Here is a 22,813-nt window from a genome sequence, read left to right as displayed (position 1 = left end):
CTTGTCCTTTGATGGTTGCCGAAGTATGTGCCCTATGTAATACCATGGATAATGAGCCTCAACACATTTTTCTTCATTGCTTTTCAGCATTAGTGGGTGGGCAGAATTAAAGAATTCACTGTGGAACAGTGATCAAGAACTTCATATTCAGGTGGAGGATGTCATTTCTCTTCTTTTTTTCTCATTTTCTCCTCTAAGGAGAATAAAGATTCAGTTGTACTTCACTTCAATGGTCTGTGGGCTTTGTGGACAAATTATACAAACTATATCAATTGATCTCAATGCAAATTAGTAAGGCATATTATCAGATTTGCTTCTCAATTATTGAAGGATTTATCCAAGTAGGTATCCTATCCTTGTAGATAATTTTTTATTTTTCTCTCTCAACAACAACAACAATAAGCCTTGTCCCAACTAAATGGAGTCGGCTACATGGATTCTTGCCCTCCAATCAGTTCTATTCGAGGCCATGCTATATACATGACCTAAGCTATACATATCATTTTTCACCATTTTTATTATATAAGGTCGAATCCATGAAAAAATGTTTGGTTAGATTTTTTCTGATGCCGGCTGCCGACCTGACGCACCAACCTTCCTCCTTCAACCGGGCTTGGGACCGGCAGCAAAACATTGGCAGAGTTATTTTTTTCTTTCTTTCTTTCTCAAAATGAAAAAAAAAAAAAATTCTCATAGATAACTTAGGTTGTACATTTAGCTTAGTTATAATTTCAATAAAAAGCAAAAAGATAAAGCTATGATGTTTGTTTATTAATTTATTAAATGAAGAAAATATTTGTGAGAAGACACAAGGTAGATGCTCCCACAAACTTTATCCACTATATTGATAAATAATGAAATTAAAAAACTTTTTTTAACCTAACCTATGATCATATTTCAAAAAATAGGTTATAAAATTTTTAATTTCATTATTTATAATCTACATAGGTTATAACTTTTTGAACTATAACGAAATTAAAAAAAATTATAACCCAGATAATGATGTTGTTTACTTTATTTTTCTCTTTTATATGTCTTTTTACTTTATTTATTTCCCTACACTACTTTTTTAATATTAATTTAATAGCTTATGTATATTGTTCCTATGCATATGCCCATTGTCGGATTTACCCAAAAAAGGGTATATGCCCATTGTCGGAATTATCTTTTGCTTTAAAAAAATGAAAAGAAAACTTCATATTCCTATTATGTCCAGGAGGTTGGAATATTGATTTTTATTTGCAGTGGCTGCCTGTTTAGTGGTGGAGCCACGTTGGGATCGGAAGAGGCCATGGACCCCGGTTTTTTGAAATTTTAAATATTCCTATATTTTTTTCCTTATTTCTCTTACTTTACATGTGAAATACCACTATTTGGCCCCCTTCAAAAATTAAAAATAAGAATTCGAGATAAAGATGATGGGTACAAATGCCATTCTTAATCATTATCTAATGGTTATCATTAAATCCCTAGTCTTAAGGAATAAAATGTTAAATTCTAATTAAAAACTAACTTACGATCCATATATTCACTCATAATTTTCATTCCTATTTATTCTCTCGTGAATCTCCGTTGTTGTTTCTATTTTTTCTCTTTTTTTCTGACACGTCTCACAAAATATTGGAGTAGTTAGCAAACATTGGAATTTCTTAAATCTTCTCCACTATTATCAGGTATTCACTCTCTCTTTCTCAAATTATTCCTCTCTCTCTCATTCACGATTTTTCTAGTATTTTTTTTATTTCGTTGTTCTTTCTTTCTCCTAAAATTTTGATTATACTAATAGCAATTTAAATCTCGTTAGAATTCAGCCATGGATTTTATCAGATATAATCATAATCATTGATTTTTATTTTTTGTTTAATCCTTAAACTTTCTCCTAAAATTTCATTTCCTATTAATGAAAATTTAAATTTCGTTTAGAATTTCAGCCATCAATTTTATCATATATAATCGTAATCATTTAATTTTATTTTTGAATTCCTAAACTTTTCATAAAGTTTCGATTCCTATTAATAGCAATTTAAATTTTAAGTTTTATTAGTTGGATGTTTAAATTTCTGCCATTAATATTATTATATCTAATAATAATCGTTGATTTTTTTAATCAATTTTTGATAAATTGAGTGTTTATCCCATATTTAGTTAATAGACTTCAAATCTATCTTCTTTCTTATAATTATGCCACAATTGCTTTTTCACCTTTTTATTTCATGATTTTTTAAAGTTTTTCTCCTACAATTTTAGCCCTTACTTTATTTTAATATTTTATTATTATTATTTATAATTGTGTTATCTATATTTTAGTTCTCTTATTAATTTACCTAAATTTTTACTGTGGACCCCACATTAAAATATAATAAAAGATTATGTGATGAGACCCACAGTGGGTCTCGCATTGGTCCACTTATATTTGGCTCCCCATTGTTCAATCCTGTCTCCGCCCTTGTGCTTGTTGTTAATGGTTCGAATTTGGCCACATATTTAAAAGTTAAAACTAAATCAAATGGCTGTAAAAGAAAGTGCCGGGTATATATGTAAATATAAAAAAATATTCTTATATTTAAAGTTTGGGTAATTTTCATCTGGACTCCCTGAGGTTTGATCTATGTCATTTTTAGTCCAAAGAAATGGATATTTTGCATCTACCTCCCCTGAGGTACCCAATAAGGTTAATTAAGGACAAATTGTGATTTTTATGACCAAAATACCCTTGTATCTATTATACAATAAGATTTGCATCATATCATCACAATTAAATCCAACGGTGAGAATAAAAAAGGTATTTACATCTTAGAAATTTATGAGTTATTAAATCTTTGAATGTAAGAAAATTATAAATTTTACATTTTAATGATTTAAAGTTTCATAATTTTTCTTCTCAATTCCTACATCTTCTTCATTTTCTTTGATCTCTGTTTTTCTCTGTTTCCATGGCCCACATATCTTTAAACCCTAAATGTTTCAGCTTTAACCATGAACTTTACTCCCATCCCCACCACTACCGCCACCGTCACCTCCACCTCCAAAGCCCAGGAAACAGAATCAGATTATACACCACTGCCACTGTCGGCGGCGCCGACCCAACTAAGCAACTTCTACTGCCATTGTTGTTGCTAGCATTCTCTTTCTTGGCAAACCTATGCTTGTTATTATGCATCCACACCTTCAAAATGCCCTTCTCAACTCCAATCTCATTGCAGAAGTCTTCGATCAATTCTTTGTTACTCTTTTGCATCTTGGACCCAGCTTCTCCGAGATCCAACCGCAACCATTGTGGGAGAAGGAAAAAAAACTCTACAAAAACCAATACACCAACAGAAACCCTGGGTCAATCGGATTTGCACATTGGCTCACCTCTTTCTCAATGAACTTCGTGAAGAATCGTTCCGCCTGGAATGCGGAGACATCGCCTCTGTACACGCCAGACCAAAATGCGGCCTTTAATGTCTAGAAGGAAGAGCGCCGAGGCGGCGCCCGCCATCGATCGGAGATTGAGGAGATCAGATCAGGGTTCGCACGGGGATTTGAATTTCCAAATGTTAAAGAAGAAATAAGAATTGAACATCTTTAATACTTTTTCAGACAGATTTTTTGAATTTGTTGGGGAAGTCAAGCATGACTAAGCATTGCAATTGAGATGTTGGGAAAACTCAGCTTGATCCCGGCGTCTGAAATGAAATGCTTCAACTTCAAAGCTGAGATGTACCAGAAGGTGGTCTCGAGAGTTAGTATTACCCAGTTTGTATACATTCTTGGGTTTTTTTTCTTTTTCCCCCTTTTGCTTTTCTTCTTCTTTTCCCCCTACTCGTTGCAAATCTAGAGTTTCATTAGGTCAATTGTGCTACACGTCCTGTTTTCTATAAGAAAATATATTATTGTGAATGAATCTACTACAACGTAGACTATAGCCATGTTAGGATTAAGCCGGAACTAGTGTTTCTTCTCTTTGAATTCACGTTGCTCACTACTTCATGTTTCCTCTTTTCCTCCTCCCTGGGCTTGGTAGTTGGGACGGCGGCGCCGGCAGTGACGGTGGTAGTAGTGGTGTATAATCTGATTCTGCTTCCTGGGCTTTGGAGTGGCGGTGACAGTGGCAGTGGGTGGCTGTAGTGGTGGGGATGGTTGAAGCTGAAACATTTAGGGTTTAAAGATCTTTAGGCTATGGCAACAGAGAGAAACAGAGATCAAAGAAGATGAAGAAGATGTAGGAATTGGGAAGAAAATTTAAGAAACTTTAAATCATTAGAACTTAAAATTTAAAATATTTTTATATTCAAAGATTTAATAATTCATAAATTTATAAGATGCAAATACTTTTTTTTAATTATAATCGTTGGATTTAATTGCGAAGATATGATGCAAATCTTACAGTATAATAGATACAAGGGTATTTTGGTCGTAAAAATCACAATTTGTCTTTAATTGACTTTATTGGATACCACATGGAAGACAGATGCAAAGTATCCATTTATTTGAACTAAAAATTGACATAAATCAAACCTCAGGGGGTCCGGATGAAAATTACCCTTAAAGTTTTAGAAGTTTTTAAACTTACAAATTTAAATCCATGAATCTACCCGATCCAATCTCAAATTCTCAAACCTTCTGTGCTCCTCCGCTCCAACTTCTCAGTCGTTCCACCACCGCCACCGCCACCATTATCCATTACGTCGTTGGCAACATAGTCACCTTAGCCATCTCAAGGTTTTAAAAAACCCTACCCAAGCAGATTGTGTTGCAGTCCTATACTATAATCTATTATGAATGGTCTTTAGAAACTTAAGAGTCAAGTTTAGTATCTAATATTTGAATTGTACATGAATTTCCAGTGGAGATTTGAGATTTATGTTAAGCGTTAGGAGACATGGACTACAACAGAGTTGGACACTTTTTTAACCACATAAGAGTGTGATTGGTAATGTTAACTTCACGAAAATAGAATTATGAGTCCGATTATAAATAACATTAGGTTACTTTTGTTGATTGATTCACATCAAAACCGAAAATAATGTGGGAGTAATTGGGGTTATGAAGATTACCAAAAAATATAAAAAAAAATACTGAGATTATGAATTTTGCCTGAAATTTAAGGTGACTGCATTGCCGGCGGCGTTAAGGATAATGGTGGCGGACCTGATGGTGGTGGTGGAACGACGAGGAGGTAGATTGGAGAAGTGCAGAAGGGTTTGGGAATTTAGGGATTGCAGTGAATAGATTCAAGGACTTGATTTTATAAATTTGAACATTTATAAATTTTTAAATATAAAAATATATATGAAATATATATCCTACACTTTCTTTTACAGCCGTTTGATTTAATTCTAAATACGTGGCCAAATAGATAACAGTCTACGAGTGTCGATAAGATATCGTATCGGTTTCACCTGAAGGGTCCTTTTCGTACTAAATGCGACGAATGACTACAAAAAGAAAGAAAATGCAACGGACAAAATCAAAGGGATGAGCGGACTTAGGTGGAACGTGAAAAGCGGGTCAAAAGAATCCAGAAACCGACACTCATTGCGGGCAGCAGGCTCGCCTTTCTCTCTGGTTTTTAGTATACTTCACTGTCAAGATTCAAGAGTGTATAGTGTCATTTAATGAACTCTTCAAGTGTGAAGATAGTAAAGTAAAGACTCATTATTTCAACCCTACTTCCAAATCTCATCTCCTTCTGCAGATCCAGGTGTGTATACGGTTTCTCTCTGTTGCGTTATTACTTTCTTTCATATGGATGCGTCCCTAGCACTCTCAGAAGCACAAACACAGAAGCTCTCATTTTTTTTCTTCTTTTTTTCTGGACAATATATTTGTAGTTCCCTCTCTCTTTTGAAGTACTTGGATGGAAGTAAAGCTTTTCATTTGTGTAAGCGCAAGGTTTGGTATTCAGGTGTTTTATGTTTTATAGTTTAGGGTTTTGGGTTTCCTGTTTATTAGACATGAAGATTTTGATAAGCCAGTAATGAGGTTAGAATGCTATCCTCTTTCCCAATCCCCCAACCCCCTGATCTTATCTTTTGATTTTATAGGGGTGTTAGACAAGTATTTGCTTTGTTTGCATGACATGGTAACCGGATATCTGAAATGCAGAAGAATGGATTGCATATGTGGGTCTGGGGTTTAAATTGATCAATACTTCAGTGAGTTTGATCATTTACTATTCCCAATCCCTTTCCTTTTTTTTTTTGGTTTTTTGTTTGTTAAATTTCCCTCAATAATATCATAAGCTTCAAATATTTTAGGTGTTAATGAAAAAGAAATAGGATATAGGAATAGTTCACAGCTCTTCACACTGTGTAACAACCTGCCGCCTCTCGTATGCATTTTGTATCTTGTTGACTTGTGCAGTTTTCTTACCTGGTATGTTGTATCTTGATGAGATGATTTCTGAATTATCTATCCGAAAATAATAATTTGGTAATAATGGACCTGTAATGTGTCTTTATGCCGATGCAGATATATAAAAGACAAAAGTAAGAAGTCTTAGGAGGCTCTAGTATGACAGTCCCAATCGAATTCCTAAAATTGGGTTGATTGAGTTGCACTGCCGCAGTTGATTAGGTGTGCTTGAAGGGAATGGAGGAAATACAGTCCCAATCGGATAACTATCGTTCGTCTTCTTCATCAGCTAGTAGTCCTTCTAGTCGGGTGCCTTCGAGTAATTTTTTCTACTTGAGAAAACCAGGTTCTCTGAGACAACCCATCTCATTTGAGGACTCTCCCGAGTGGGATGACACTGAAATTGATGTACGTGTGGACGAAGGAGTTGACTCAATCAATGTTGCAACTACCACTGCATCTCCATCTCTGTCCAAATTCAACAGTGGCTCATTTCCTTCGCCACCATTGCCGGATCCATCAGCCGTTGCAAGGAAAATTACGGGAGCATCTGTTGTGTGGAAGGACTTGACAGTTACAATGAAGGGGAAGAGAAAGTACTCTGATAAGATTTTAAAGAGTTCAAATGGTTATGCTTTACCAGGGACACTAACAGTTATCATGGGTCCTGCCAAATCTGGAAAGTCGACACTGCTAAGATCGATTGCAGGTTATTATTTTTTGTTATATAATTTTATGAATTCTAGATGGAATTTTTTAGTAATAAGATAACTATTCATATATGTCCTTGGTAATCTTCATATTCATGATTCAAGTATACAAACTGCTGAAAAAGAGTACCACGACTCTCCTGATTGAATGGAATCCATGTCTCCGATAAGCTCTTCTATGCAAGTTCAATCAACCTAAACAATAAAGCCGACATGTTAGTATTCTACTTCTAGATCTAGGTAGTTACTCCAAATAACTCTTCCATTTGTTTTTCTTTTTTCTATTTATTAGGTGGGGCGTGGTGTGGTTCTTTTTTCCATTTGTCACGTAGTGGTAGCTGTTAGCTAGCACACATCTCCAGTCTTGGAAATGGTTGATGATTATGACCCAGTTAATGGGGGGGGGGGGGGACCTGTGCAGAGTCTTTGGCTGTGGCAGACTGGTGTGCCTGTAACATACAATTTGAACACTGTAGTCCAACCTTACACTTAGAACTTCTAATAGGCTTTGACTGTAGAGAAGGGGGAAAAGGAATCCCTTCTGGACTGTTCTATAATAATTTTTTTCCAGGCAGGTAGTTGACGCCAGAATTTCATCCCTACTTGAATACCGATGTGCTTAGATAAAGTCTTTAAAAAGGCCTGATTCCATATAAATCCCTCTTTGTAAAATTTCCTCCTAAGTAAGGCATTGCTCACTACATTTCCAATGCTAATGGCAAGGCATTCAAACATATTTCTACAAAACCCAAGCGATTCAGTTTTGTGCAAGTCTTGTGATTCAAGTTTCCTATAATTGATCTCTTAACTACTCTCCTTGCCCCACTTTAGGTCAACATTGCCACACAATCTTCACTGTGTTTATATTCTCTATGCTTACTCGAGAAATGAGTTCATATCTCTTCACTCGCAATTCCAAACTTGATCCATGTTTATGCTCTACTATGGATCTGGTGCTAGAGTTTCATTACTATTGACTATTTAGAAGTTAAGATCTAATATGCATCAAAGCCTCGAGTCGTATGACCAATTCCGCATTTTTATCTTGGCAACAATTGCAATTTCCATTAACTGCATGGAACTGTCTATCCCTTTTTATTTTGAGCTGTCCATTCCCTCGGATGTAAAGTTTGTCACTGTTTGACACCTAAATAAAAGGGTCAAGGCGCCTACATTGTCATGTTCTATGGTTAATTTTAACCTTTCTAGGAGCCCCATTAGGAGGCTCCACTCTACATGATTTTTAACATTTTCCAGGTCCAGATGCAAATCATTTCAGGCTTTTCCTGCCAATGAGTGTAGGTTTAGTGTTGCACAATTGATGCTGGGGCACTAAGTGGCTGTTAATTAGGGTTTTTTTCTATAGTGTGTGTACTGATAAACTAGTTTCATTCTCTTCTCTAGGTCGTTTGCCTGGGTCAGCCAGAATGTATGGTGAAGTGTTCATAAATGGGGCAAAATTACAAATGCCCTATGGTTCCTATGTAAGTTCTCATTCTCATGTTAATGTTTAGTTAATTTATGCATTTGAAAATATAATTCCTAGAAGGAAGTATGTATCTTTTCTTCTTATTTTGGTTTTGTTAACCATTTTTACATGCTGTGAGACCAAATATTCATGCGATGCTTGCATATGAAAATCCTATGGTAGTCATTCTTCTTGCAACTGTCTAACCATGTGCATGCTGATCAAAAGATTCACTTTTCAAAAATTAGTCTTGCCTAGATTTAAGAATTGGACTTGTAATGCAGACCAAGACTGGTCTCCTGTAGTGGGCTTTATAGAGAGTAAGGTAGAAAAATGAGAAGAAAGAGGAAGGGGAAACTGCATAAGAAAAAGGGAAAAAAGAAAGAAGGGGGGGGGGTTGTGAAAAGAGTGCACACAGCCACATACAGTCAGTCAACCATTTAAGCTCAATTTGTATCTCTAATCTGTCTTTCATGGTGGAAGATTACATCATATATAAAGGAAATTAAAGGACTTCTCAAAGAGCACTAGTTCCTTAACAAGAAAAAGTCAAATATCTTATGAATTTTACTTCTAATAAATAAATAAAATAAAATAAACTAAAAGGATATTTTCCCCCAAATAATATAAATTTCTGCCCTAATAACATAAATTCCTAAAGTTCTATTAAACCCATGACTCAAACTGGACCTTGTTCACGTAAATTTGGAAACTCAATTGGGTTTTGTTTGGTCCAAGGCAACATATCTGCATCGACTCACCTAGTGTTGAGAAAAACTTGTGCATAAGTTTTGTAAGATGAGAGAATAAGGACCACATGATTGGCATCTACAAATATCGACTTAGATGGGGTGGTGATCCAACACATCTCTTGGTCAACCGACTGATAGTTGCTAGGAAACGACATCTCTTCATTGGGAATCTGATTCTGGGGATTCTTAAAATCGGATCATGGATCAATTCTTTGATCTCTCCTTCAATCTGGAGCGCATACATCAATTTGATTGTCGCTTGCATTTTTGACAATTTCCCCCCCATCTGATTCCCCTTCTAATGATTGTAGAATGTTTGACACTGTATCATAGAAACGGTTTGTAGTTAATACTATTGGCAAACTCCCAAGAGCCAATCATCAAATCAGAAAGTTAATGCATGGGCTTTACAGAGAGTAAGATAGAAGAATGATATGACAGGGAAGGGAAATTGCATAAGGAAAAGGAAAAAAAAGGGGGGGGGGGGGAAGTGCACATACACACGGTCACACAGGCTTTCAAATTCATGAATTCAATTCATAACACTAATCTGTCTTTTGTGATGAGGGATTACATCATACATAAAGGAAATTACAAAGACATAAGAACATTGATTCTCTAACCAAAAGCTAATTTAAATTAGAAAACTAAAAGAAACTGAATATCTTACAAACTAGCTTCAAAAATAAATAAATAAAGTAAAACCTGAAGACATTATTCTCCCAAATAACATGAATTACTAAACATCTAATAAACTATGATTCATAATTGATTTCATCTTGGTCTGAATATCCAGTTGGGTTGGGTTGGTCACAGTAACTTGTGAGAGCCCCCCTTCCCCCTCATTTTTACAGCATTGTGTTAAGCTGGTTGAATGACTGTCTCATAAATTAGTGTTAACTGTTAACCATTCTCGGTCCAATAGGTTGTTGGTGGGGTAATGCAGACATGAGAAGTGCCTAGTATGAATGGGCCACACATGGCCTAGCCCAACTTTGCAAAAGTTATTAATGGGCTACACTTCCACATTCTAGAAAGAAGGGAGATTCTAGAGGAATCTTACGACTATAAAATAACGTCTCTAGAAATGTCCCTAGAAATATCTAGATTTATTAGGATGTTCTGAACCATTAGATTATAGACACTTGTACATAATCATAACCATTCATTGTGTTGAAGTTTGGGCTGTTACTGTTCATGTGAACAGTAATGTGAACAGTGTTATGCCATTATTCGTTGTTTCCTTTTTAGATATGCTAATGCTATTCTTTCTAATGTAGGAATCTTGCTACACAAGTTTTGGTAGTTTCTAGAAAGCATAATTTCTATTTTCTATTAGTTACTAATTTCCAAACTTTCATTTTTCAGTATTTTTTATTTTGGACAGATTTTAGGAGTTACTTTTACTAGAAAATTCTGTCCATAAGTTGTGCTTTTTGTCTCCTTTTTTAGCGGGCAAGATGGCTTGCTTCTCAAGTTGTAATATAGACTATTGATATCTATAAATAAGAGCCTGCGATTCTAGGAGTACTAAGCTAGAATCGTAGGCTTATGTGATTCTTATCAATTCTTCTACTTTCTTCTTCTCTTCTCTTCTTAGTTCTTGTTATTGCACTGTTTTGGTTGATTAAAGTTTATTTTCTAACATGACATCAGAGCTTTTTTTAATCAAAACAATGTTGTTCTCAAGTATTCTCTTTTGAAATTCTCTTTCGGTTTTCCTTGGTGCGCAACCACCTACTACTGCAACTAATATACTATTATATCAAGTATTAATGTAAATTGATCTTCCCCACCTATTACCCCTTTGGAGATCCCAGAACTTGGATTATATTCTGATATTTTTTTTTATCCCTTTCGTTAGCCTTTTGGTTTTGCATATTGCAGTTTTTTGTTCTACCCTATTCGGTTCTGCACTCTGCAGAATTTATTTTATATTCTTCTTCAAGTTCTGGGCTATTTGTTCATGAGTTTATACTACAGATATGGGGGATCTTTTGCTGGTTTTTGAAGATTTATTTAGGATGGCTACTGGTTTATATGTTTTGCTTCTTTGATGACTTATGAAGGACTCAAATAATACCTATCCATGCTACTAACAACCCAAGGAATCTAGATGAAGATTGGCTGTATGTTTCAGTTTGCAATCCTTTACATGATGGTTCCTACACAAGCTTTTTTTGGGTCTTCTCTAAGGTTCGATCTACCTAGTATTTAATCCATGGGCAGCTGTTTCCTTTTTATATGACATGGGCTGTGATTTACCTACCTGGCTGTGTTTGCATCTCAATTACTGGTTTATAACCTATGATGCTATACAATATTTCATGCGAATCCCTGGGCAATTGTTTCCCTATTTCATAGTGGAATAAATTTTTGCAAGTTTTTTTTTCCGTAAAGACTTGTACCTACTCTGTTTCTTCTAAGATTTTTTCAACATCTCAGACCTGAATTTAGCATCAGTTAGGTTCTACCCTATTGACTACTGTAGTTTCTAACAAATTTTTTTCTACCCACCTTTGGTATTGCACATATTTTGCTTTTTTATTGTTCTTGATTATCCATAGCTGAACCTGTGCCTCTCCCGCCTTGTCTATATTTTGCTTTTCATTAAATCCCATTCATACCATAACTCCTCACCATTGGACTATATTTACCACTGATACTATATATTTACCACATTACAACATTCCCTACTATAAGGAGAACTTGGAAACTATATTTCTTGGGATCCTTTTAAATTGGATGTTGATTATTGGTTGATTAAAGTTTATTTTCTAACACATTGTATCCTACCTCACCTCACCTATAAATAGGGGAGGGAATCATTTGTACAAATCATCAAACAAATGATCAATACAAGTTCTCTCAAGGTTCTCTTTGAAGCTCTAGGCTCTCTTCTACTCTCTCTAGTTGGGTTTTTTGCTGACTTAGTGCAAGTAAGTGCTATGTGCCGGCACAGTTGGCTTAGTTAAGAACTAAGGCCGTGACATTTGTGGTATTAGAGCCTCGGTTGGGTGTGTCAAGCTTGTGGGAAGACATGATGATGAGTGAGTCCGAAATGCTCAATGGTGCACAAGGCGAGCTAAACTGTGGGAGGGAGACCTACACCACCACGGATAAGTGTAAGGGCAAGGAGAAGTCTGTTGAAGTTGGTGCTACTATGGAGCCACGTCTAACGAGGGTAGAGTTGACGATGGCCGAGGCAAGGCAACGCCTCGACATGGGGGAGCAAAGGACCGAGGAGCTCGATGGCCGGATGTAAAGCTCAAGGAATTCTTGTTGGGTGCTCTCAACACCATAGAGCACAAACAATGACAACAACAATAGTTTGATGCTCTTCTTACCTAAGTGGTGGAAAGGATTGCCGTGGTTGAAGCTCGTGTGCATGAATTGAGTGGAGAGTTGGTGATGTGTAGGATAACCATGACTGGAGGGAATGTGTGGCGTGAAGCACCAAAGGTGGAGGTGCCAAAGCCCAAAGCATTCGAGGGAACAAGAGATGCTCGAGAGGTTGACAACTTCCTATGTCATATGGAGCGCTATTTCGAGGTTATGTTGATGGGGGCGAGTCCACTAAAATCAAGACTGTGCAACTCTACCTCACCGAGATAGCAGCTCTATTATGGAGACAAATGTACAACGACATACAAAGGGGTACTTGCACCATAAACACATGGGAAGACTTCAAGAAGGAGCTTAAGAAGCAATTTTATCCGGAGAATGCTGTATTCTTGGCCTGAAAGAACATTAAGAGGCTAAAGCACACAGGGTCGATTTGGGACTACGTGAAGGAGTTCTCGACGCTTATGTTGGAGGTCTCGAGTATGACTGAAGAGGAACTTCTCTTCGACTTTATGGATGGACTCCAAAATTGGGCCTCACAAGAGCTACAACGTCGAGGCATGCAAGATGTTGCATGGCTATAATGGCGGCGAAGTCCTTGATAGAGTTTTGAAGGGATGAGTCTAAGGCCAAGAACAACAATAATGGCAAAGGTGGGGGAGAGAAGAGGTCGAAGACCGACCACACAAAGGAAGTCACAAATAAGTCCTCTTCGAACAAGGAAGGTGGTGAGCAAGAAAAGAAGAAGAAATTCCAACCCAAAGACAAGTGCTTCCTTTGTGATGGACCACATTGGGCTAGGGATTGCCCAAAACGGAAGGCAATAAGTGCAATACTCGAAGACAAGGACAAAGAGGAGGCACACATGGGATCGTTTGGCAACTTGGTGCCATCAAGGCCAAAGAGGACAAAGCCCCTACATCGCCAAAGGGGTTGGTGTACGTGGAGGCACGTATCAATGGCAAGATGGCAAGTGCCATGGTTGATACGGGATCAACACACAATTTTGTCTCAACGGAGGTTCATCGTAAGATACTCAAAGAGGGCAGCTCCACTCACGGATCTACTAAAGAAGAACAGGGCATGGGAGTGGTCCGACGTTTGTCAAGATGCTTTTGATGATTTAAAGGAGGTGGTGATGGAAGAACAGGTGCTTGCCTTGCCAAACTATGGCATGCCATTTGAGGTGCATACGGATGCGTCCAACTTTGCAATTGGAGGGGTGTTAATGCAAGAAAGACACCCTATTGCATATGAGAGTCGCAAGTTCTATGAGACGGAGCGGCGCTACTGTGCATGAGAAGGAGATGATTGTGGTAGTGCATTGCCTAAGGACATGGCAACACTACTTGTTGGGGGTCGAGGTTTGTGGTGAAGACAGATAATGTGGCTACTTGTTACTTCCAAACCTAAAAGAAGTTGAGTCCGAAGCAAACTAGGTGGCTAGATTTCCTGGCGGAACTTGACTTCACCTTTGAGTATAAACCCGGGATAGCAAACGAGGTGGCCGACGCCTTAAGTTGAAAAGCGGAGTTGGCATCTCTTAGCCAACTAGGAGGCGAATTGTTGAGCTTTATCAAGTAGGGGAACAAGCACGATCCAATGGCTAAGAGTTTGCTCACCCTAGCCAAGGAAGGCAAAACAAGGCGGTTTTGGGAAGAAGATGTTCACTATGCCAAGAAGAGGAGGATCTTTGTTCCTAAGTGGAACAACCTAAGGAGGAGCTTTATCCGTGAATGTCACGACACCAAGTGGGCCGGTCACCCAGGGCAAAGCCACACAAGTACATTGTTGGAAGCAGCTAACTATTGGCCTCAAATGTGGGATGATATTGAGGCCTATGTAAGGACTTGTCTTGTGTGCCAACAAGACAAGGTGGAACAACCACCACCACGGGGTTTGTTGGAACCATTGCCTACACTAAGTTATGCTTGGGAGAGCGTATCTATGGACTTTATCAGCATTCTACCTAAGTTTGAAGGATGTGGGTCAATTATGATGGTGGTAGATCGGCTATCCAAATATGGCATGTTTGTGGCAGCACCAAGGGATTGCATAGTGAAAGAAGTAGCTAGGCTATTCTTAAAGAATGTGGTAAAGTATTGGGGGGTGCCACAATCGATCATCAACGATCGTGACCCTCACTTCACGGGGAGGTTTTGGGCGGAATTGTTCAAGTTGTTGAGCACGTCCTCCCGGTACTCAACAAGCTTTCATCCCTAAACGGATGGACAGATTGAACGTGTCAACAACTTTCTTAAGCTATATTTGAGGCACTTTGTGAGTGCCAACCAGCGAGATTGGGCCAAGTTGCTTGATGTGGCTCAATTTTCATACAATCTCCAAAGAAGTGAGGCCACAAACCAAAGCCCATTTGAGATCGCCACGGGGCAACAACCGTTAATACCACACATTATAGTGACGGGTTATACGGGAAAGAGGCCCTCAACTTACAAGTTCACCAAGGAGTGGCGAGAGAGGTTGGATGTGGCTAAGTCATACTTAGACAAAGCCACAAAGAAGAAGAAGTGGGCCGACAAAGATAGATGACCCGCAAACTTTGAAATAGAGGATATGGTCATGGTGAAGCTACTACCGCAACAATTCAAGTCCATGCGAAAGGTGCATAAATGATTGATTCGTCGATATGAAGGCCCATTCAAAGTTGTGAAGAAGGTGATCTAGGCTTCCTACCAACTAGACCTCCCACCAAAGCTCAAGATCCATCTGTTCTTCCATGCAAGCATTTTGAAGCCTTACCATGGAGATGCGGAGGATCCTTGTCGTGAAACTTCTACAAGGGCACTTACGAGCTTAACGACATCCTATGACAAAGAGGCGGAGTATATAATGGTGGATCGAGTAATGCGCAAACATGGGGTACCTCTGAGTTGGGAGTATTTGGTGAAATGGAAGGGATTGCCCGAGAGTGAAGCAAGTTGGGAACCGAAAAATGCATTGTGGCAGTTCCAAGAACATATAAGGAGGTTCCATGATGAAAACACGAGGAAGTCGACGGATTAGGTGGGGGAGAATGACATTGCCTGATTTATTATGACACAACCCAATTTGTTATGGGCCCAATGATATAATATAAATGGGCTACAGATGGCCTAGCCCAACTTAGCAAAAGTTATTAGTGAGCTACACTTAACCCACATTCTAGAAAGAAGGGAGATTTTAAAGGAATCTTACAAATAGAATATATCTTGTCTCTAGAAATGTCCCTAGAAATATTTAGATCCACTAGGATGTTCCTAACCATTAGATTATAGACACTTGTACATAATCATAGCCATTCATTGTAACCTATCTCATCTATAAATAGGGGAGGGAATCATTTGTACAAATCATCTAACAAGTGATCAATACAAGTTCTCTCAAGGTTCTCTTTGAAGCTCTAAGCTCTCTTCTACTTTCTCTAGTTGGGTTTTTGGCTGACTTAATGCAAGTAAGTGCTAAGTGCCGGCACGGTTGGCTTAGTTAAGAACTAAGGCTATCACACCCCACCCGTCGGTATCGGTCCCGCCCGACAACCCGTGGGTGTGATTCGTAGTCACAAGATCCACAGTTTACCATCAATGATAATAAATGCATGTAATAATAATCAAGAGCAAGAATAATCCAAAAATTAAGTAAAGGGGATTACATAAGTCCAATACTCAAAGGAATAAATCAAAGAAAAAGGAATGAAGTTATTATGTTCCAAAATTTGTAGAGTTCAGCGGAAGCAAAAGTTAAAACTAATTCAGTTTGATTTTTTTAGTTCTCTTGAGGGCAATGGTCTTTTCTTAAAATTTTGCAATGAAGGGAGCCATCCAACTTTCCTCCATTGACTTCTCAAAATGGCGCGCTATCTGCCTCTTCCTGCCATTAATGGGTGCTATAAGCGCACTCTAGGCATCCGCAGGTCGCTTTATTACATACATCTCCGTTTCCCATTGGCGCCTCCATAACCTCTTCACAGGGGTCATTCCAGTTAAAAGAAATTTCTCTTGATCCAGTATACCCATATGTATAATATAATGCAACATACAAAAAGGAATGAGTTCTGAAGAACTCAATAAGGAAACACATCTCACGTACATATCGACATTTTATCGTGATAATCAACATATATAAAGAATGATATGCAAGTATATGGATGCAGCTAGAGTCTAACTATGCAAGTCTCTAAATGGCAGACATGCTTTAAGATATAACACCAACCCTCCTCTGGGTAGGTCTAATTACTTTGATCCCTCACGGACTGGTTACCTCTGTTGGGATCCCGGGCAAAGGGTTCCATCCTTGTCAATCAATCATGGTTGGGGTTTAGGTCTACACTCTCTCACCACGACCATTGGCATGAGTACTGACGCATTTCAGGGTTTATAATCTAATGCAAAGTCATACAGTGACATACTACATGTAGTCCAGATGCTTCCCCTATGGCACCAAGCCACCAACCAACTCAATTCAGTATCCTTCTCTACCTAGGAATGAGAATCCTCATGGATTGGCTACCTCTGTTGGACTCCATTCCTTAACCCTATGGTCAACCACATATTGTTGGGGCGGATGCTCTTATGACCCCTCACGACTCCTGGCCGCTTCTTGGATGTCCATGAGCCTAAACCATAACATATGCAACCCTACCAATGCATGATCAACAGTGGACCACTGATTCTCTGCACGGACTGGCTACTGCTATAGGATGAGACAGAGTCATATCGCTGTCATCACAGATCATTTGGCTTCAATTCCCCTAACGAAAGGGTAGTAGCATGTATGGGTATCTAGCCATGCATTTTGGACCTCCTACGTATGTCATCCAACAACCATGATAGTGCTGGGGGCATCAGTAAGCAATGTCCATACCACAACCTCTAATATCCCAAGCAATGGATACCCTTTACCATAGTTACAACACATCATAACTCATCATTACATAATCAGTCATTCAAAATCATAAAGTAATTGAAATACATCTAAACATGATCCACAATATATATTCAACTACGAATCATTGCATCATACTATTACAACAAGTTATAAGAATAATGATGCATACAATTAATCAGACAATTCATCATAGATCATATCTCATCATATATATAAGAATGTGTCCTTACCTGTCGGAGTTGTAAAAGCTTACTAAAGTGCAGTTAGACCTCACCCACAACAATTCCGGAGAACTTCAAAGACTACCTATAATAAGGTTATAAAAATACATTAAGGACAGGGGTCAAAATAGAGCAACAACCATCTTGACTGGGCTACTGAGACCCAACTGGTCGCTTGGGGCAGTTGGTTGGGCAAGTGACGCCCTAAGTGACCTCCTCAGTTTGAGACAACTTGTAGGTCCGAAATTTTGACTTTTGATCTCCCAATTTTAATCCGATTTTGGGCTGATCTAAATCCAAATTTCGTCCTTAAGGAGCCTACATCACAAGCACAAACCAAAACCCTAGAATTCTAATGTTTCAATAACCACATCATCTTCTTTAATCAGATCCATCCTTATTTGGATACAAGGATCCGTTTTTGGGACATGATCTAAATTAAAATCATTGATGGGAGGATAAAACCATCACAAATAACTCAGTACCAATCAAGGAGGATAGATTCTCACCATTCAAAGAGATGAGGAAAGGATATAGAGGGTGTGAGATCAACTTACCTCCGAAAGATTCACTAAATTGACGAGGGATTGGATCTTCCTCGCAAATCACGCTTCCTTCACCTTCCCACACGTGTTCCCTAACTCCTAACTGTCCACAACAGTAATCCTGAATATAGAAATGAGAGAAAATGTTGAAATTACTTATTTATAGTGGACTGGAGCAATTTAGGGTTTAAATCCCGCAAGCAAACATGGGCGGTCACATGGGGCGGTTGATTGGTCAATTAACCGCCTTACGCAACCACCTCCTAGTACTTTACAGTACTTCGGTGCTTTGCTTAAGTGGTTGATCCCCAACTCAAACCTAACCCTAACCAACATGTGGGGGTGATCTTACCTTGATTTCGGACATCTTCAATCACATCTTGTCTTCGACTGGTGATCCACTTTCCTAGTCCATCAGGGTTTCCAATGGATCTCCTTTGAATTCCCAAGATGGCAGGTTCTTCATTAGTAGAATCCAGATCCATGGACTCAAGGTATGAATCATGAACTTCAATCCAGATACTCCACAACTTATTCCGGCTGGACTTTCGAGTACTCGGACCTGCAATACGGATCTCGGGTTAGAATTATGGGGGTTGTTACAAAGGCCGTGACAGCCTGCTCTGGTGGGCTTTAACAGACAGTCAGAAGAATAGGAAGAAGAAAAAGGACGGGGGAAAATCACATTTCACTCAATCACACGCTCAACTTCAGCAGTAAACATTCAATATTTAAAACTCATTGGTGAGATTTCATCATGCGATTACACGAGTAAATAGGCAATAAGTGACAGCACACATAGGACATCTTCCCCTAACTCAAGGTCTTTCTAGAGAGGATTCTTAGAGTTTGCCTCTTTGCTGTACACTAAATTCTGTATACGTGAAACTTTCCTAAAGGAAAGAAAAACCACTGTCAACACACTATATTGGGTGGTCTTGGACAGATTGAAGGGAAGTTTAGTAGACTTTTTTTTTTTGGGGGGGGGGGGGAGGGGGGCTGGAGTTTTCAACATTTGGCACTATGATTGGTCCTTTGAATATAAAAACTAAAACTTACTGAGTAGATATTCACATTCTTGATACCATCTTTAATTTTTACTTTGGAATTGCTTGTTGAACGTCTAAATGTTTATATGGACCCTGTTGTCTAATTTTAGGGTTATGTGGAGAGGGAATTCACACTGATTGGATCCCTTACCGTACGGGAGATGCTATACTACTCTGCACTTCTACAACTTCCTGGATTTTTCTCTCAGAAGAAAAGTGCGGTGGAGGATGCAATCATTGCTATGTCTTTGGGTGATTATGCAAACAAATTGATTGGTGGTCACTGTTACATGAAGGGTCTTTCTAGTGGCGAGAGAAGGCGCATCAGCATTGCCAGGGAGCTAGTAATGAGACCACACGTCTTATTCATAGATGAACCTCTTTATCATCTTGACAGGTTTCTGCGAGCTTATCCAAGTTTGAATTCATCATCAGAAGCTTATATCACTTGGCACTGAAAGACTGTTTTATGAATAAATTATTAGATACTTAGAGCTCATGTGGAGAAGGGCCTCTTATTTGATGTTAAACTGAGGAGACATTCTCTTTTGGGAAGGTCATCAAGTGGAATGCTCCCAACTTTTGGGTCTTTCTTTTTCAGATGGCTCCAAGAGAATGATATTTCTCAGAGCTGGGAGAATTGGGTCTAAAATTTGGCCTGGGGAATTTGCTCAGTGTGGCTTATTTCTTTGGAATTGTCACACCTGCAAGTTTGCCATCTTTAGTTCTGTTCTGTTGTAGTCTTATGGCTTTCCCTTTCTGTGTTCATGCTCCCTACATATGAACCTGTTATACTGTTCTCTTTCTCCTTATCTATTGACTACTTCCTGTTCTAATGTTTTGTTCTCTCGTCCAGTGTGTCTGCACTTCTGATGATGGTGACTTTGAAGAAACTTGCAAGCACTGGTTGCACTATTATTTTTACCATGTACCAGAGCAGCACTGAAGTGTTTGGCCTCTTTGATAGGATTTGTCTGCTTTCAAATGGAAATACATTATTTTTTGGGGAAACACTGGCTTGTCTACAGGTGTATATTGATCTGATGTTCTCTATATTCTTTTATATGAACCACGTAGTACTTATATTTTGGAACTAGTGAAATGGTTTTGCTTCCATATTTGATGCACTGCAAATATTTTATGAAGCATTTTGTTTATTTGTTTATTTATTTTTTATTTCCAATTCGGATACACCTAACTCAAAAAACTTCTTCTGAATAGCATTTCGCAAATGCTGGGTTCCCTTGCCCAATAATGCAAAGCCCTTCTGACCACTTTCTACGTGCAATCAATACGGACTTCGACAGAATTATAGCCATGTGTAAAAATTGGCAGGTAAATGTCTTTGAGTTTCATAAGTAAAACTTTCTTCTACCAATTGCCCTTGGGGGGATTTATAATGAATGGTGAAAAGTTGGATGGGTTAACTTGTCCATATCAGGATGATAATTTTCTTATGAGGTCTCCTAGATGGGAATTGCTGTGGGTTCCACATTCTTTCATTTTTCATGCTTCTTTTTCTATGTTGTTCATACTCGTCAGGTGTTTTTAAGTACTGACTATGATTATGATTTCTTTATCCAACATTAAAGAACTCAGAAAACATGCATAATGGAGACAATGTTATCAAATTATTCATGGTGCTCTTGATCCTGGTTAAAGCACTTGGTTCTGTCTGCCTTTGGTCAATGGTTCCCTTCTTCCCTTAGTCGATGATGTAATTTTCTGTTTGGGTCCTTGCCTCCTCCCTTTGCTGGGCTTGGCCTAATGTTGGCTCTTGTTGTGTTTGTTTGTTTGTTTGTTTTCCCTTTTTCTTTCTCCACCTCTCTTTTTGATAATTTAATTACAGTTTTATCCCAAAAAAGGTTACCAAATTGTGGAACGTAAATGACAAGTGTTATAAAGGCTACATCTTCGAGATCACATCAGTGGTTTGGGGCATCAACCAGCTGTTGCATTAGTCAGGCTGATGATTAACTCAGCAGTCATATGTATGCTGTCTAGTCCATCGCCTGGGTATCCATTAGTCACTTTGACAAACTTGGAAACAATTAAACTTTAATCTTCATTCCCTTTTACTTCTTTTGAGCCTGTTCGTTTTTGTTTTTATTAAAAAAGAACTTCAAATACTGATACAGTTATCATCATCAGCACCATTAAATATAATCAGCATTAATATTTGTGAAAGATTTTACATATATACTTGACATGGAAGACGCCAATTTTGACAGGATGATCAGGGGGATTTTTCATCAGTAAATATGGATACTGCTGTTGCAATTCGCACCCTTGAAGCAACGTATAAATCATCAAGTGATGCTGCTGCAGTTGAGTCAATGATTCTGAAACTCACGGAGAAGGTGATTGTTATTGACTAGTGTTTGCCCAGTATGGTATTTGTTGGTAGCTTACTATGACCCTTATTTATGTTTCAACTCCAAACCGTGACCCTTATTTATGTTTCAACTCCAAACCCCTCCCCCTCTCTAAAAAATAAACAAATAAGTAATGAAGTGGGGTTGTGTAACCTTGCAGTGCAAAAAGTGATCTTGAACTAGAGAAAGAATCAGTGAGAGATCAATGCAACAAGATCTGAGATTTAGGGACAAATAAAATCAATAACAGAAATCTCTCTCTCTCGTACATGTGAAAGAACTTTGGCATTCCATCCAAGGCCTCGATCTACATCTTTAACATCCCAAACTTGGATAGGGATAAAGCACTGCTTTCACGAGTACTTACCCATGATATCACAAATAGACATAAAAATAACAGCAAATGACCCAGTCTCATGTATATCTGATGTAAACCAGGATCTTGGGCTAAGGGTAGTGCTTAATTTCCCTAGATTTATGATTGCCCAGGAAGTTCCAGTGAAGAAGAGAGAGAATTCTAGGGTTTCAGAGGGTATTTCACACTCACAAACTTGGTCAGTGTGAACTGGGTTCTGATTTTTATTAGAAATTAGAAATTAGGGTTTTTAGCCGGTTTGTCTGGGTTAGATGGGGACCTAACTTTGCTGGTTCTACAGTTTAAGAACTGGGGCCAATGGGTCAGAGGGATTAGGAGGTCTGGATGATCAAAAAAACTTAGGGTTTTAGAAGCTTTTAAAATTCTGCAAAGGAAGATGAAGTGCAGAATTTCAGACTTTAGGAAATTTAGGGTTTAGATAGTCCGGTAGGGATAAAACTGGGAGGGAAGGTCACTAAGGGGGATAATGCTAAAGTTTGGAACAGATCTAATAGTTAGATTGCTGTAGACCTGACCTTGAATTTTAGGTCTAGAAAGAAGTCTGAAAATTGCAGAAAAAATCCAGAAAATTAGAAAAGGGGTGATAAGGGCATTGGGGTCATGGCTTTAGGGTTTGGGAGGGTGGCTAAGGGTAGGGTGCGGGTTGGGGTTGTACTTACTTGATTGGGGGGGGGGGGGGGAAGAAGGACACTTGAAGGCTGCTGGAATTTTGAAAGTTCTTGGACTGTAGCAAGCTTGAAGAAGAT

At 38.4% G+C, this 22,813-nt stretch overlaps 1 protein-coding gene across 2 annotated transcripts in view; it reads left to right on the top strand.

The window, feature by feature from the left end:
* The first annotated feature begins 5,454 nt into the window (after window positions 1-5,454).
* The window catches only part of ABCG3 (ABC-2 type transporter family protein), a 32,875-nt gene continuing 15,516 nt past the window's right edge, over window positions 5,455-22,813 (top strand). Inside the window, exons 1-8 of one of the 2 annotated variants that reach the window (XM_089144306.1) lie at window positions 5,455-5,689; window positions 5,820-5,869; window positions 6,460-7,051; window positions 8,457-8,536; window positions 19,427-19,713; window positions 20,173-20,344; window positions 20,538-20,651; window positions 21,548-21,676. In XM_089144306.1, coding sequence (XP_089000432.1) covers window positions 6,580-7,051; window positions 8,457-8,536; window positions 19,427-19,713; window positions 20,173-20,344; window positions 20,538-20,651; window positions 21,548-21,676 — 1,254 coding nt within the window. In that variant the 5' untranslated portion in view covers window positions 5,455-5,689; window positions 5,820-5,869; window positions 6,460-6,579. The remainder of the gene's footprint in view (window positions 5,690-5,819; window positions 5,870-6,459; window positions 7,052-8,456; window positions 8,537-19,426; window positions 19,714-20,172; window positions 20,345-20,537; window positions 20,652-21,547; window positions 21,677-22,813) is intronic. The other variant, XM_089144305.1, reaches the window with a different exon arrangement.

This window comes from Hakea prostrata, chromosome 2, assembly GCF_041222555.1.
Source record: "Hakea prostrata isolate BN-2017 chromosome 2, UWA_Hpros_2, whole genome shotgun sequence".
Lineage (NCBI taxonomy): Eukaryota > Viridiplantae > Streptophyta > Magnoliopsida > Proteales > Proteaceae > Hakea > Hakea prostrata.
This window is presented reverse-complemented; position numbering and strand designations above follow the sequence as displayed.